This window comes from Strix uralensis, chromosome 2 (genome assembly GCF_047716275.1).
Source record: "Strix uralensis isolate ZFMK-TIS-50842 chromosome 2, bStrUra1, whole genome shotgun sequence".
Lineage (NCBI taxonomy): Eukaryota > Metazoa > Chordata > Aves > Strigiformes > Strigidae > Strix > Strix uralensis.
Window position 1 is genome coordinate 68,635,926 of NC_133973.1, and position 18,100 is coordinate 68,654,025.

Genomic DNA, 18,100 nt, shown 5'->3' on the forward strand with positions numbered 1-18,100 from the left:
CAAAACATTAGACAACTGACAAATTTATCTAGCTTCCTGAGGCATGTTCATGTTATGCTTCCTTTAATTGATGTAAGAATGACTAAACTACGCTTAAAAGACAAAAAGTCTTCTAGTTTTATAGAAAACAATCCAGAAACCTCCAAACCTCTTCCATTCCCCCCTCCCTGAGGACCTCACCTACACGGGAGACATACTTGCTTGCACATGGTAGCAACAGTGCAAGATGTAACCAGTATACCGCATGCCTCAGCACTCCAGGACTGAGGGTGGAAAAACCTTACCTGTTTAGAAGGTGAGCCAGCAAAATATTTGTTAGGAAGTTCAGTTGCAGTCAGATTGTCTGGGAGTGAGGCAATTAACAGTAGCTGACACAGCCTGGAGTCAGCACTGGTAGCAATTTTCCCCTCTGGCTGCTTCCATAAAATCAAGGCAGCTGTGATGTCTATTTGCTGTCCTCCTGAACCCCTCGGGGTTTCTGGAGTCCTCTCGAAAACATATAAGGAGTTTTTGCTACAGTAATTATCCCTTATCTGTCAGCATCCTGTAACCAAGAGGGTATTCGATTTGTATTTGTCTATGTGCAGAAACAGGTCACCAGAGAAAATGGGTTTTCTTATTTCAGTTATCATACAGATGACTATAAGCACATGGAGGAGGTTGTTCAGAGTGTAGCAATGTAACCCCATTAGTCTTTTCTCAGTTTAATTTGTGGGACTCATGTGTTTACAAAGAAGCTGAGCCTCAGCAGAAGTCAATTACTGTTCTTTATCTTAGTTCTTCATTTTAAGATCACATCCCAGCACACTAAACATGACAGCAGCAAGATGAGCACCAGCAGATGAGTTGGGTTCCTCTCTAAATGTGCATGAAAAAAACCAAAAAACCAAACAGCCAAAACTTTTAAGTGGCTATGAGGAAAAAGCAGCAGTTCTTCCTTTCCATCTGGTAGGGTACATGTTTCTAGCTGTTTCCTTCTCCTTTCCTGCTGTGCATCATCATTCCTTTTCTCTTCCCCTTCCTTCCCCTGGACCCCCCTTGGACCTTTCTTTAATTTTGTAATTTTTAAGAATCCAGCAATCACTCCAGCAATGGCTCCTGTGATTTGTCACAACCTACTTGTGCTGTCAGTTTTCTGGTGGCTACTCTGCCTCCAGTGGAAAAAACCCACTATATTACTGCATTACAGTTAGTTACCTGACATTTTAATATATTCAGTTAGCATTCCATCAAACTTAATAAGCATTTACTTGAACATTAGTGTATTTTTAGGAAAAAGAAATAATAGGGCATGCATATCTAACTTGCCTTGGGTGTCAAGGCATGAAGCTCAGGGGTCAGGCTGTACTTCCACAAAAGTGCAGTAATTTCTTTGAAGTGCTCTATCTGAAGTAACTTACCACTGTAAGAAAGTAGAATCTAAATATTAAAAATAAGGGAAAATGTATGGAGTGGACATTGGTAGGTTTTGGGGTGCAGCAGGTAAATCCATGCTATTCTGATGAAGCAATCAAATTATCCACTTGTCACCCTGGAAAGATCGAGATGCTAGGAGAGCTAGAATAGAAATCCAACGGAACCACAAGTATTAGTGGACTGTTCGTACTGATTGATGAAGTAGTCCCGCAGTAAGCAAGTCACTACTTAGTCATTGCTGCAGGTGCAGTTTCCTGCAGAAGAAGTTAGCGGGTGTGATTATAGCAAAACACTGGCTCCTCCCTCACTTGTCTAGCTGTTCTTATTGTAGAATCATATTAGTTTGGGGTGGAAGGGACCTTTAAAGGTCACCTAGTCCAACCCCCTTGCAATGGACAGGGACATCTTCAACTCTTACCAGGTTGCTCAGAGCCCCGTCCAGCCTGACCTTGAATGTTTCCAGGGATGGGGCATCTACCACCACTCTGGGCAACCTGTTCCAGTGTTTCATCACCTTCATCGTAAGAAATTTCTTCATTATATCTAGTCTAAATCTACCATCTTTTAGTTTAAAACCATTACCAGGTCCATGTCTTTCTTGTACTGAGGACTCCGGAGATGGATGCAGCACTCCAGGTGGGGGTCTCGCCAGAACAGAGGGGCAGAATCACTTCAACAGGTTCATGCTGAAGTCAAGACAGCAAGTTGGAGCAATCATCCTGAGACATATCTTTCAGCCAGATTACAATGGGCGAGCTAATAATGCAGATAAACAGACCAAAATGCCTGTATGAAGTTTGACCTGCCAGAGAATTATGCCCCTGAAAGCTGCTCAGGTGAAACACAGCTGTGAAACACAGCTGACTACTATGAATAAAAAGATAAAAGATACCTCCTTCAGATACCTACCTTGTTCAGAAAAGGGCAGTTCAGTTTTGGGAATAAACCTGAAAATGAGTTGCCTCCAAGGTTCCCTGAGATACTATCAGAAAGGTAACGTCGCACCTCCTATAGCTGTCACTGCTAAAGAACAGGGAGTACAGCAAGATGCTCTCTGTACCTCACACAATATAGTTCATGGGTTTCAACCTCCTACTGAGATACTGGTTTGTATGCAGTGAGACAAGAATGTCCTCTCTCATGTCATAGACAATGAAGTTGATTGAGCATTTTATCAGTTGGAGTACAGTGATCATGTTTTGTTGTTGTTTTTTTAAATGAAAAATCTCACAGTTAAAAGCAAAGTTGATGGATTTGAAAAGCATCCATTAGTTGCTTTGTTCATGCATCCCAGCATTCAGTTTATCCCCTTGGGTAGCATATTGTTCTGAGTTTTTCTGAGAGGTGTTGCATGTCATGACATATAGTAATTAGCCCCTCAACACTGCCTGCCAGAAGGTGGTGTAATACACAGGATGAGCTGCATGATTACTGGCTCCCAGGAGTTTATGCAATAGCAATCCAACTTCTATCATTCCACTAATGTGTAACTAGCTTTACTGTTGGCATGGATTCATAGTGACTCCCTGGGATGAAAACAGTGACTGTTCGCTCCATTGGCCCAACTCCAGCCACTGCATAGTTCAAAAACTACCAAAAGCAGCAGAATGCCTAACATTTATTGGATGTAAGCAGACTTGTGGTGGTTAAATTATATGGTATTTCATCACAGACTGAATGACTTTACGTTTTCCCTTTGGTAAGTTGTTTTTCATTTTAATTAATAATTGATAAAAAAGACTGTTCTTATTCTTTAAAACATGCTGCTGGATTCCTCGAATGGGTGGCACAGCCATTTAGCTGAAGTTCACCAGCCTTTTGAGTACAGCATCAAGTCATCAGAGCATGACCTCCTTAGAGGGCTTGACTATCCCAAGAAATTTACTGCCAAACATAGAGCAGTATGGTATATTCTCCCAGGGGAATCCTAGAGCAGCTGCTCAGGTAGACATGTTCATTTTAGAATAAAACTGGCTTTACAATATTTGCCTCTTTTCTGTAGTTTACTGTGAAAGCCTATCTGTCCATTTTCATTTCGTTGCAACTGTGGGCAGAACTGACAGGCACCTTCCCTGTTTTGTTCCATCTGCAGTTCAGTGTGATTCACTCAAGGCAATATGAAAAGACCAGCACTCCTAAACAAATGAAAACAAACATTTTATTTACAGGAAAAAATCTGTACACTGTGCATACATAAAAATATACAAAATCATAATAGAAAATATAAAAAGTGTTAAAATGTATACAAACACTGCTTAAAAATGTGACTCCTGTAAAATCTTAAGCTTTGTTATTAGAGTACACATTCATTTAAAAAAATCATCATACAAAATAATTCTCAAAGCTATTAAAAAAGTACACAGTCTATATTTGAATAGCTCAATGACTACATATTATAAGAGTGATGAGATGGTATGAATAAATGTAAGGCTTTTACACACAACTCTTATTTGAAGAACAAAACTCTGAATCTGATCACTAAGCCAGAGGGAAGAAATTTTCAGTGTCAAAATTCATTCAGTGATGCAGATATGCCCAGACATGGGCTACTTTAAATTTCAAACAGTTAGATCAGGTATCCTGTGTGTGAGAGGACAACTCCCAGGAAAGATTCAGATGCTTTCTAATGACAGTCTTCTCAATTACGTACTTCAAAAAACAATTTCATTTATTGAATATGCATCAACTTTAGAGAGCATGAAGGGAAAAATAGTAGCCATTTATTTTTGCTGTCAATGCATTTAATATTCCTTTCATGGTGCATCTGCATCACTGTCCAAATGGTATTTTCCATCCTTAAAAACTGTTGAAGAAAAAGGAAATGAAAAAGAAAAGCCCCACTATGGATTGGATTGGTCTACATGTGTTTTGAATTCCTGTTTAATTCAATCCATCTCTAAAATGACTGTGTTCTGCCTGTGCAACCACTGAGTGTAGACACATGTCTTCATTTAAATGAACTCTCTCAGTTTTCCTGATTTTGGCAAGAGATCTACAGCAACAAGTTCAGAATTTGGATGTTTTCACCAAAGAAAGTGTCCTGACCAAAGACATGCAGTGATTTAGCTAAATTAGACTGTGTAAATCACCCCTCTCTCTCCCCAAAGGTACGAATTTCTTATATCTTGGTAATTTCACTGACTTTATCAGTTTCAACAGCATAAAACTGCATAGCAAGGTAAAAAAAGAAGATGTAGTATTTTAATCCAAGGAATGACTGACTGAGCTGTGAGTTTATGCTCAGGTAACCTTTAGAATTATAAAGGAATGGAACAATTAGTATTTTTCTTCTAGCAAAAAATTTTGGCTCAAAATGAGGCAAAATCTTTTGTATTTTTTTCTTGAGTAAACAGAAGAATACCTTGATTTAACCATCCAAAAGCTGAATGCATAAAATGATAGAGCACCACAAAAAAGGGAAAGGCAAAAAAGCTACAGAATTCACAGTGGAAAAGAGAGCATAATGAAATTCAGCATAAACTCAGCACATTTCCTTAAGCTGCTGCTGTGTTTCTGGTTTGTTTCAGCTAAGTGCAACTGTTGTCCACAGCACCAGGGCACAGGAATGAGGCTTGATAGCTTTTGACGGTAACTTACACCTACTTGTCAGTAAAACCCATAAATTTAAAACCTGCACTGTTGCAATAAGTGTGAAGGGAGCTCAAGGGTCCACTAGTAGAGGCATTTGCTTGGTTGATGATGCACCTCAAGAGCCAGGTTTGGGCAAACCTCTCTTGTCTATGGTGCTGTTCCACTCTGTTAGTGTGTAACAGCCGCACGAGAGAGCTGTGAAGCTATGCCTGTATCTTCTTCCCCCAAAACCCATTATCTGGGTGGGAAAATGCATTTCCTTTTACGCTGTCTGCATTTTATATATGTATCTTAAACCAGCACTCTCACATGTTAGTACTATTGAAAGATACATCGTTCAGTGTTACTACATACTCACTGTTTTAAATTTACTGAATGTGATTCTTTGTAAAGAGCTCTGCCCTCACCAGGGATGGGGAAATGCCCATAAATGCAAAAATACTTGGTGGGCTCTTAGAAAAGCCAGCAATGCCAATGCCACGGAGTGTAAGCAATGGTGAGGGGAGCACCTCTGCAGGTCCTTTATGTTCCCCCTTTATTTTTGCCCCTTCCCCTCTTGCAGCAAGTGGAAGTGAACCCTCAGTTAGCAGATCAGGTACACTCGCCCTTGTGCCAAAAACCGAAGGAGGACAAGACAAAGTAGGGGAGTAAAATCTCTTTAAGCAGCCACAAGGTATCTGAGCAGGCAGACCAGTGAAACATCACAGTGAAAACCAGTGTTGGGAAGCCATGCCAGAGATGCTTATTTTTTTCAAGATGGGCATCACAAGTTGGTCTTCCACCTCTGTTAGCAAGCAAGCATTTGCAGCACAGCTCTGCAGCATCTTCTGAGGTGACGGTGCTACAGCACCCAAATTTGCACTTGTGGACTGCTGTATAAATCAGGATACAGCAAAGAAAAAATTTCTGCTGGAGGGCTTGAATGTGTACAGTCCAGTTAATTAAAAATACACAGTTCATTTTATAACATCTCAGACCTTGTTCTGCATTGTTGTTTAAATGATGTGTTAAGTAGGTATGCTTAGCACTTGTTACATGAAATTTTATCATTTGCCGTGTTCTGTACAACAGCTATGTTGATTATTCTGACAAATTACCGAGGGAATAATACAATATAATTCTGGTGTGGGTAGTTGAGTAATGCAGTTAGTATTTTTCTTCTTCATGAAAACAAAGGTAAAGGTTAGTGGTTGCAAATCAAAGTGATATACTTTTTTTTTCTTTTCAGAACTTGAGAATTTCCAGTTTATGGAAAAATAACATATTCACTAGTCCTAGAAAGCTAACCAATTCCCTTTACAAACATGTGGTAGCTCACCCAGTATACAGGAAAGAGACATGTTTGATTGCACTGTTCCAACTTCATATGTTTTGTAAACAGGGTACCAAACATATGGAAAAATAGATTCTATGTAGTTTATCTATTCTCCACAAGATTAAGTAACAGTGTTATTAACTTGTTGCCGCCATACATAACATTAAAAAGAAATCAGTATGTAATATATCCAGAGCCTAAGGCTAATATGAATAAAATCTATTCATTTTGACATGTACCAAAATGATTTATGGACATAACTATCCACACAATACAGAAGTACAGTTTTTAGATCATCTGGACATACTTTCTGTCAGCAAAACGAATCTTAAGAGGATCATAAAGCCCAAATTAAGAGACTACATGGGAAAAAGAAGGCTAAGTCCTATGTAAGACACATATTCTTCACTTTTGAGGAAGGAAAATCATCAGACCCAAAGAGCAGAGTGAGAGAAAAAGGATTCTGTGATTATACTTACACTACTACTGAGGAGTAAAGAGTCATTAATATTGTGTGCACTCTTCAATTGTGTTTCTGTTGCTTAAGACAAAACACAAAAAATACTTTCCACCACAATCACTCAGCTATTCTTTTCAGTGCCTCTTTGAGCTGTCTGCCTTTTTACTGAATGGACATGAGTGGGATATAGCTGTGCTTTTGTGTACATACGTTCCCGCTGAACTTGCCCTAAGAGAAAGGGTACAGCTGTGTGGAAAAAAAAAAAACCACCAAAACATTAACCTCCTGCCACTCGGAAAATCTGAAAGTCTTGCCATGAAAAATAATGCTTTAAATACATTAGCAACCAGGCAGATTTTCAGAAGTGCCTTAGAGAATATTCTCATTGTGTGTTATGATGAAAAATATAAAATTATCTCCATATTCAATCCATAGTCAGGTTTTTGCAGGCATTACAGCTTCTCTGGGGTATAGTCTTTCAAATGTTAAATAAAAAATGCTGATAGCCTCTTCTTTTCTCAGAAAACTCCCTATACTTTCCTAACAGCAGTAACTTGTGAACAAGTGACTTTGATACAGATCCCAATGAAATACTTAACAAAGGATGTCCGTAATCCTGAATGCTATCTTTGCTGCAGAAAGGTGAGCTCCCTCTACTCTTGCTTTCAGTGTGATGTGTAAGTGCTGCATAGCCTCCCCTGGCTTTCTCTGGATTGGCTTTATCTGTGCAGACCAGGGGAAGGCATCATTTCCATCTCACTTACATCCTCTTGCCAGGCCTCCCAGTAAGAGTTTTTTCCTGAATGAGTTACAAATATGTTTGGTGCTCTCTAGAGAAATGAGACATTTCTCTTTTTCCTCTGCCCCATGCAGTCAGTGTGAGTACGGGGGGTCTGGCATCAAAAGTACAACCAGTAGTTTAACTGGTTTAGCTATGTGTACAGCCATCTCCATCTGCACTGACTTCATAGCCACCGTAAGGCCCTCTATACAGTTGGAGGTCTGTAACTGAGCCTGCTTATGAACCAGAATTAAAGTCTACTCTAGTCAATGACTGCACAGCTCGTAGTAGCAATTACTTCATTCCTGGAGAGTGTGAAAATCCCATGATGCCATGAGAAACACTGCATTGTTCAACTGGCCACTCTGTACATGAACAATAGAGGCTGTTTCACAATGCCAGGTTTAACAGTTAAATAAGTTCATTTTTTAAAAAAGTTACAGTCTAGCATATGTGGCATAAGAGACCACCAACAAATTCTGACAGTCACACCCACAACAATACATTATATTTCTGCCTAAGTATGTCCTTTGCACCTTTCATGAGCTAAGCCTTTTTTTTTTTTCTTTAACTATTTGCAAAGCAGTAATAAATATTCAGGCTCTGAAAAGAAGTATTTTTCATGCCTGCTACTTAATTACAATTTATAGACTCAAGACTAGATTGGTCTAAGATACATTTTTCAAGTATTCTCTTCTTGTTTATAGTACGACAGTAGTACCTTATTGCACATTGTTTCTGAAGGACTCTCTTCTACAAGTGTGGGAAATTATTTCGTTTGGGACACTTGACAGCTTTGAACCCTGGCAAAATGACTTTCCCCTTCCGATACAGATCATCCTGCAAACCTTTGTTCATCCTCTGCACCAACAGCTTCTCGTAGAGCAGTGGGTGGTAGGCCCCTAACGTACAAGCTGCATCATAGTAGAGTTCATGGTAGTGACATAGGTCGGTCTGTCGGACTGAAGGGATGTATTCATACACATGCACTTCGTTACACATGGACATCATGATGAGGATACCTGGAGCAGAAAGTGAAAAGAAAAGTGAACCCCAGATTTCATCTTTCTCACAGAAATTTCCCTGCAGGCATCCAATCTGGTTTTCTTTCCTGCTTTCCTTTGCTGTTGCACACCTTAAGTATTACTTCTGTAAAATCATTAAGTGAAGTAATAGTTCCTTTTATTAGAGCAGCTTTCACTTGTCCCTGATACATAAAGATTGTGATTCCAGTAGAGTAGATGGGGTAGGACAACAATCATAAGGAAAGAATAAAAAACCTGTGAAGGGCTTGCATACCACCATCAGCCTCCTCGAGTGAGAAGACCGCTCTCTCTCACCTCTCCCCATTTACCCTATCCTGTTCACAAAACATCCCCCAAGAATCAGAGACCTCATGCAGCTGCAGGCTAATTTTTTTGAGTCAACTGATCACTTTTCTTGGTTTTCTTGTATATTATCAATTCCTGAAGCTATTTAGCAAGACAGACCAGGTCTTTACAGTCACTTGCAGAATACAGAACACACACATATATTCAGAGCAGTTGTCTGGTGTTTTTAAGGAGATCTTCTTGGTACTTCTACCACTTCCACAGCTAAACTCTGACCTCCCATGTACAGGAGATATAAAAAAATTCCAGGTATGCCCAATCTATCCTCCTCTGTGCTTTTGGATGTCTGTGTCTTGCAAATATTTACATACATACTAATCTTTAAGGCTATGAAGAATCTGACTGATTTCCCTTTGCTTTTTTGTACACCATGGCAAGGGGCAAGAATAGAAAGATGGGCCATTATCACCCATGTTTCTTGCCTTGACAACTTTTGGATGGTTCATGCAGATTTTTGGCAACATTAGGGTATCAATGTACTCCTTGAAACATCTCCACCTTATTACAATGTTGTTGTTACAATGTTATTACTTTCTTAGTCTGGAATTGAAGCAATTGTTTCTCTCCAGGCAGGAAGACATGACCAAGTAGGCATCCTAAACACATGGAGAAGGGCATATAAGGAAACATCAGCCATGTAGTTGTGGCACAGAATCCCACAGCTTCTGACAACTGTATGAAGAGTCATGTGGAGAGAGGCTGAGGAAGGTAAATCCCTTCTTAGAGCAGTGCTGTCACAACGAAAAGCCCCTGACCACCTCGTGGTCAGCGAGGAAGAATCCACAAAATGCCAACCCATATCTTCCTGCCACATGTCAATGGCAGACCATCATCAGCACTGTCAATAGCAGCTAAGAAAGGCCATATGGAAATTAATTTGTTTAAAGCCAACCAAAGGTTTGCTTTGACCTTAGGTGCAGCCCTAAGATGCTGTTACTCTCCTTATCCCATGCTCAAGATCAAAACTAGACCAGGACAAATTAATGAGGAAGATAGGTGGGCTTATGCAAACTTTGTTTTCCTACAGCACAATTGTAAATCCGTACTAACAGAAGGTCTTTATAGCTTAAACGAGAGGAATCTTACTGTTGCAGCTGCACATTTTCAAAGGGACTAGTATCAGATATTGATCAAGAGCACTGTCTAAACTGCAATACTTTCACATCAATCACAGCTTCTGGGAGCCTTTTCCATTTCACAAAGCCATGTGAAAGAAGAATGACGAAGTAAGCCTTGAACAGAACTTTTTTTTAAAGATTTCACTTAAAAATAAAATTATATAGAAAGTGTATTGAAGCACTTGTTGCATTACTGGTATCCCCATCCGTTGAATACAACTGTCAACTCTCAGAGAAGACAGCTGTATAAATCTACACACTTTGCACTTATAAATGAGTACTGATGTAATTGTTGTTTTTTTCTGTACAACAGTTTTGGAATCATAAAGCATCAAAGGTGTTTTGGATAGATCTCAAGTGAAGTGAATTAACGTAAAAATTATTTTGATTCATTAATTAAGCAAAGCCATTTTCTGAAGTTTAGTTTGCAGTTTGGGAACACAGATTTCAATGGCTTGCTAATGAAAAGAACCTTATGTTCTCCCTGCTGTGTATCATTAGATTATCAAAATGATTTTTTCCCTGCCTGATGTGTGAAGTGACTGAAAACCAATTACTTCTGTGATTAAATCTTCTTTTATCATGAATGAAAGGTTCTGAAAATGTTTTAGATTGTTCTACAGCTTTACACTGTACAGAGTCTATGGTCTTAGAAAAGCTAAGCATATCAATTTCAAAGGAAAAGTCCACAAATTTAAATGAACTTTAGTCTTGAGCAGCAAGAAACACAGATTCACAGTAAAAAAATATTTAATCCCTATTTGAGCAAAAAATATGAGCTGAATAAACTGTTTCCTTGCCTCCAAGCTGTTACAGAGATGCTCTGAATTGTAGCCTGCCTAGCAACTCTCTAGAATTATGTTTGTTGTTTCAGTTTTACAAATGCTTTCGTCAGCTTTTCCACTGCCGACTGTATTCCTCCACTGATGGAGAGCCCACCTGCCACTCCAAGGTAAGCGTTATCCAGCTGAATCAGAGGATGGATGGTGGAAACATGTGCGATAACAAACCACGTCCAGAAACAGACAATAAAGTGACTTCTTTCCTGCACCCAGAGCCAAGCCTGGAGCCAGTTTTAAAGGCTGTACCACCAATATCTTAGGAAAATTGGCTCTGATGGAAAGTACAAGCCTTAACCAGAGTATGCTTGATTAATAAAGGAAGTTGCGATTTGTGGGATAGGAAAACTGTCAAGAACAAAAATTGGGACTGCCTTATAATTTCCTTAATAACAGTAAAGATGGCCACATCACTCCAGGTATGGCTCAATGGCAAAATTTTAAGCAATAGCATCGACTTTCCTGTAAATTAGTTAATGGAGCACTTAGAAGTGGTAGAGTTTTAGTTCTTAGTGATGTGTGGATCAGTGTCCTCCAGAATCAATCTAAAAGGCATGCTGGGGTATCTAGTTTAGCTCCTTGCCTTTCTTGCCGTGTTTCATCCAGTCCATGTCTTGGGATTTCAGATTAAATTGCTCAAAAATAACCATAATTTCTGACAGTCCACTCAAGTTTTTGCTCATGCTGGACAATGATGTTTTGAAGGAGGAAAGACAGTGAATCAAGAGGCTAGTTTCTGAGTGGTTACAGCTAATTTACAACACATCTTTGTGTTGAAGTCTAGGTCAACAAACTGAAAGATGAGCTAAGACAATGAGTAGAAATTACCACATACAGAGGTGTCCCTGGGCTACAGAGGCTTATCTGTCCTGGTGGAAATGGGAGCACTCCTGAGACTTCCAGACCTGGTGCACATTTCAAATGCCCAAACCCTACTCTGGGGAAGAATGGTGGTCAGCACCAGACTTTTTTTCTCCTTTAGCAGCTCTAACACCACAGATCCCCAGTCAAAGAGACCAACAGTGTGGTACAATCAACACTCCCATCCCAACCACCTATGGGTGAGATCCCAGGGCATGTAGTATTGCACACTCAATCTACATGAACCCAAGGAGGTGAGTTCTTCCACTGAGCTGTCACAGACCCCAAATTCTCCCTTGGAATGATCTGCTCCTGCTGTTTTGTTCAAAAACAGAAGCTGGGATAGTACTATATTAAAGATGAAAGGGAAGAAATGAAAACAAAAAATTTTGAAAAAAAGCTGTTTTCTTTGTATGAATAGAGTCCTCGCTAAAATAGGGAATAAATGGGTTCAGTTCTGTCCCATGCCTTAGAGGATGTGAACACCCTTCTCCACAGGGAACAGCCCTAGTGTTGGAGAGCCATTACTGTGTTACAGAAATCTAAATTTACAAAAAACATGAATCAGCTGTCTTTAAAAGAACAGCAGCAGTTTAAACCATGAGGACATTCATACCATTCCATGTACTAGGATATAATCAGTTTTTATTCTCTTTACCTTCTAATGCCATTTCTGGCTTGTTTTCCTTAAGTCTCTAAAACAGGGCTGCCAACAGAGCTCCCTGGGCTACAGGTCTCACATTCCAGCCCATGTTTTTTAGTACCACTCTAACTCAGTTTCTCTCTTTGCTTGCGGTTAACGACATTGCAGTGAGTTACTGACATCTGTATCCAGCAGGTGTAAGTGTGCCAAGCTGTCTATATTTTCATCTACCTCACAACTCAGTTTCCCCATCTTCCCTTCCCTCCCCCAGTTACCTTCAGTGATTGTATAATATTTTTTTAAATTACTAATAGCTTTTTGGCACTTACATGATCCCCAAAATATTTTTTACCTTACGTTTGAACTTTCATATTTTGGATGCAATCACAAAGATAAAGAAGAGGTGTGCACCTTGCTGACTTGACCTTCCTTCTGTTAACCTGTTTTGCTTGCCAGTCTGCTCTGCGAAGTCCTACCTCGCTTCCCATTTGTTATGCCATTTACACATCTCTTTCTGTATTACTGCTTCCTAGGTTTCTCTTCTGTGGCTGAATCTCTTCACTTCATACAGTATTAACCTGTAGTTTCCAAGTTTACTTCCTTTCCCTATATTGCCCCCAGAGTACATGCCTATCTACTTAGTTCTTTTGTTTGTGTACTTTTCACATCACTGCCTGATTCAGTATCATCTGCAAGTTTGATTCGTATCTCAGAACTCCTCTGTGATCATCAGCATCAGTATGAATGAAAACCAAATTGTTTGATAGCCTGTAGGGTGAAGAATTTCCATATGCTACATTTCAATATTTGTCTTTGCTCACAGTCCTTAGGTTAGTTTTCAGTCAATGCACAATTACTACATATAAAGCAGCACAGACTGGCTTACACATGACCTAAGGAGATGTTAATGATCACTGTGTGACAGTCATTGTCCCAACACTTTATAGTCTGGTCCGAATTAATCTCGCTGAGATGTTCATGCCCATTTCTGACCTAGCTGTTCTAAAGCACTCTTTATAGACAACGCAGGAGACAGGCATTTTTAGGGCACAATTCATCTGACTTATTTTAGATGTCTACTTCAGGATGGGATGAGTTGTTCCCTGTAAGTGTTGTTCCTCTCCAGTGACTAGGCAGAAACTGAAAATAAGTTTGGCTCTTGCTATCAAGCACCTTCTCCTCCACTCTCTTAGGTCAGAATCTTTTGGTGCTTTGTGAAAAATAATGTAATTGGCTTTTCCAGAAGCATAGTGAGAAGAAATGAAAACAAGGTGTGATTCATCTGACCGAATGTGCCCACTGGTGCAGTTTCCCACAGCTGAGATAGGTATCACAGGCTCCTTTGCTGTCAGTAGAATACAGTGTGCACTTTTAGTAAGCAGCGCATGTCTACTCATCCCAGAGCAGACATTTAAAAATGGATCATACGAGTCATGCCCCAGAAGTTCCCATTTCTTTCTGCTGATTGTATGGGAAGCCTAAGTGGCAGCACAGGTACCTGTACTGCATGAGTTTACCTGCAGTACAGGATAAAAATTTCACATGTAGAGGGGAACACAGGTCTCATAGCCATATTTAAGAGGTGCCTGGTTTTTGTTCTAATAAGTCCGAGGCTAACACAAATACAGAACTGCACTGGAGACATCTAAAGCTAGGTGGCATGAGTCCTGCTCTCTGACTGACCTAGCCATGGACCATAAAGAGAAGTCAATTTTATGTGCAAGGATTACGCTGAGAGGAGGTGGCTTTTTTTACACTCAAAAGGATTAAGGTACAGGAATAGGAGTGGAAGCAGAGAATTACAAAGTATTTAGGGAAGACCAGAGGACATGCACAACTTAAGAAAAAGTAAAACCTGAAAAGGAAAGCCTATAGGCTATCTATAGCATCCAAACATCAAAAAAGGTGAAGTACTCCTTTGAATGCTGAGAGAAGTCCGTGGGGCACAACGCAAAGTCTGCTTTTCATCAGCAGGCCCTAACAAAACTCAGTAAAAACAAGGTTAATTGGATTAATCTAGTAGTAGCAGTATTACTATCCTGCTTAGGGGATTTGGTCAAGGATCTGTTAAACTCCAGTACAAACCAGCAGAAATATTGCCAGTCTAAGCGATGATGTTGCCATGAAATCTACAGAGGGGTCTAGAGGGAACTATGCGGGCAGGTCAGAGGCCCCTCACAGCGCAGAGACAACCTTGAAGCTAGATCAGATGGCTTGGGGTCCTGTCCAGCCCAGTACTGAATATTTCCAAGGATGGAAATGGAGCTGCTGAATCTTTTCAGTTTACTGGAGCATTCAAAAGTAATATTGGAAGCATGACTGTGAAACCAGCAAGCACATGGGAAAGTGACTTCTAGATCTCTTCCAGGTCTGAAGTTTAAGCTTTAAAACTTTTAGATCTTAAATATCCAATCTAATTTTCATAGTAAAGAAAAAGTGAGGGTATCTGGTATGATTTTAACTTTGGCAAACTTGGTGCAACCATACATTCACAGTCACAACTGAAGATACTTCTCTGTAGGCCATTCTAATCTATGCTAATACCCTCGATGGATTTTCAAAAGTCCCATTTGGATTACAACTGTGAAAATGGAAAAATGAAGAAAAATTCTGCCTGTGTGGAGAAAAGTTGTTTTATAGTAGATCATTCAAAGGTGTGCTTTATGAATATTTTATAGTTGAATGACAATGTTCCTGAATGCTGTATTGGGAAAAAAAAAAAAAAAGATTGTGAGCATAGAATATTCTTTTAAAAGTATTTTAAAATATAGTTCCAAAGAAATGATGTGGCTGTCAGAGAAACTGTCAATTTGCAAGTTTGTTACAACAGTACAATGTTAGATGCTAAAAAAGTATTAAGTATTTCAAAATATTTTATATTAATATTTAAAAATCCTCAAAAAGATGTGTTGTTAGTTTTTTCCCTATCTGGCAGATATCTGTGGTGTCAGGAAGTGTTGGGTGTAGTTTAGACTCAGTCCAGTTGGCACAAATAAATTCCTGAGCTTTTACAATCTGCGCTGAAAACATGCAAACCAGAATTAAATTAAAATTAAATTCCTTGCATGGATGGTTTATACAAATGAACACACACTATGGATTCTAATCAAAAGGAGAAAATGCTTTTCAATTTGTTCTTGGCAATTTTAATGACTCAAGAGGTTTTGGATTTTCAACATACATCTTTTGTACAGTACAATTAGGCTTTGTGGTTAGCACACTGATTTAAAAAGAATGTTCTCTAGTTTAAAAGTAAATAAAATATAGTTTAATATACCTGAATACAACAGATGCTGTATGAAAGCATCTAGAAATAAGTGCAATTCAAACATTCAGCAAGAACTCAGCATCATTTTAACAAAATGTAAGAGATGCTGAAAACATTTAAATACGCATAATCTGATTATTATACTCATAATGTGTCTCATTTCACACACACCACAAATTTAGTTACAGAATATAATTTAGCTAGACACACCAGTAAGTTTATGTTTGATAATATGTGCACTTGAAACCATTACAAATAAACATAAAGCATTTAGAACATATAGTTTTCTATATGTTAGTCTATTTCTATAGTCTCTCTTGATGGGATTTCAGCTACCACAGGAAAATCTGTCACTCCTTGAAACTGGGCCAAATGTGCCTCAGTTATTCTTTGGAACCTATAGTAAAAGTAGCTTCTGGCTTTTTAAAATACTATGTTTCTAAAAAAGGGTTCTTTTACTTCTGTTTAGTTCATCAACTATGACAAATACTACCCACAAGAAGACCAAATATTTATTAAGGAATTTAATTGTCACCAAATGGCCCTGTGCCTAAGCTTAATAAATTGTGCAATACCTGTCACCTTTGATGTATAGATACTAGCATTATATAGTAGACCTAGAAAATGATATATTTATCTCTTAATGCTGAATGCAAAAGGCATACATTAATCACAATAATATATTCTGTAATATGAGCATAGACTGGAAAATGCTGACCAGTAATATATAATTTTAAATGTATTATTCAAATTTGGGTCATACACTAGAATAGTAAAGATTTTTTTATGTGATTTGGGGCACTGTAAGAGGAGAGTTTGCTCTTTTACCTCTGTATTTCAGGAAGTAGGAGATGCTCAAATTTCAGAGTGCTTTTTATTAGAATAAGAATTTAAAGCTTATGTATTTGGAGGTATTTATTTGTGTGATAATGCTTAAACAAAACTGAGCTGGAAAGAGTAAGCACTGTTCTGTTCCTTCAACTGCTGGCAAACAGCTGAGTAAGTAACAGTAATAAAGGCAACTCTTAATATGTCGAATTGTTTCTTTCAGTTCATGCAAGCGTTATTTTTTTCTAAGCAGAGCTGGAGATCAGCTGCATTCTTCTATTCAACGTGCTCTCTGAAGCCATTTTAAATTTAAGTTCTTAGTCATACAATGGTCTGCTAATGTTGCAATGTAATGATAGTCTTGCTTGTACTATTGTCTCAATGCATGCAAATGAAAATTAAAATAATGTTATCAACTATTAATGACGCATAACTGTTAAATCTGTAATGTCAACTGTAAAGCCTCAAACAAGCCTTTCTTTCTCTCAACAATAAAGTAATCTGGGCTTAGCTATTGTGTTCAGTGGTTCATATGTTATGCTAAAAGCTACAACAGATAGTAAAAACTACTGCCTACAAAGACAACCTAAAATGTAAGTCTACACAGACCATGTTTTGATTTGGGAGTAAAAAAATAATACCACAGTCAGAGCTTTCAACCAGCTTTTTAAAAAGACAAAAGCTGCTGGGTATATAAGGGTATATAAATGTGAATTTCAAGTAAAATCACCTCTGAAGAGGTAAGAGCAAAGTGTACTGGTGGACTATGGTAAGTAGTAATTCACAGAAAATCCAGTTAGTAAACAACAGACAGGAGCAAAATCTTCATAGAAAAGCCTGTATATAATCTAGACATTATTAAAAAGCCCCCAAACTTTCCGAATGCTAATATACCATCCCATCCAATGCACACAAAATGCTGCTTTTGAGAAACTCATGGAAGCAGCTTTAGTCTTGGTCTTCAGATGACAAAAATGAAGGTCAGAACTAGGTTATTTACATAGGGTACCAAGGAGGGTATAGTAACAGTTTTCTTACAGCAGAATGGTAAAAATAGAGACTGCCGATTTATACACCATCAGCCTCAGTTAAAAACTGAGCTTTGATATGTTCAGAAAGAGGGGAGGAAGACCAAGTTCGTATTTCACAGTGAAAAATGTATTAATAGGAAGTGAAGAGGCAACACTTATTTCTGCTGCCAAAAGACAGGGCAAATCCTTTCCTAATAACAGTGACGTTTTTCTCCAGTGTCAATTTAGGATTTGACAGTGGAATCCAAATCCGAAATTTGGTGGTTGAATGCTTACAGTTCTTCTGAGTAAAATGGAGTAGATCAAAGTCCAAGATGAGGTGTAAACAAACCAATACTCATTTAGCAAACCCAGTTTTCAGCCAAATGTGAGCCAACAAATTTAACTGCAAAAAGCCACCATGGCAATTGCCTAATGTTAATGCAAGATGATGAGAATACTGTGCAGAGTTTTCTTTAAAAGCACACAGGTGGCAGCTGTAAAAACGATGCAAAAATATGCAAGAATGGGTTCTCAAAGCTCACCTTGTTACCGTAATCTAAGGATTAGAGTAGGAAG

The 18,100-nt window shown here is 38.7% G+C and overlaps 2 protein-coding genes across 2 annotated transcripts in view; one reads left to right on the forward strand and one right to left on the reverse strand.

Annotated features, from left to right (window-relative positions):
- LOC141939431 (pinopsin-like) overlaps nucleotides 1–11,174 on the forward strand; it is an 88,251-nt gene extending 77,077 nt beyond the window's left edge. The window contains exon 4 of the mRNA XM_074859135.1: nucleotides 10,947–11,174. Coding sequence (XP_074715236.1) covers nucleotides 10,947–11,174 — 228 coding nt within the window. The remainder of the gene's footprint in view (nucleotides 1–10,946) is intronic.
- ST6GAL2 (ST6 beta-galactoside alpha-2,6-sialyltransferase 2) overlaps nucleotides 3,555–18,100 on the reverse strand; it is a 56,155-nt gene continuing 41,609 nt past the window's right edge. The window contains exon 6 of the mRNA XM_074859134.1: nucleotides 3,555–8,585. Within this exon, the coding sequence (XP_074715235.1) occupies nucleotides 8,317–8,585 (269 nt within the window). The 3' untranslated portion in view covers nucleotides 3,555–8,316. The remainder of the gene's footprint in view (nucleotides 8,586–18,100) is intronic.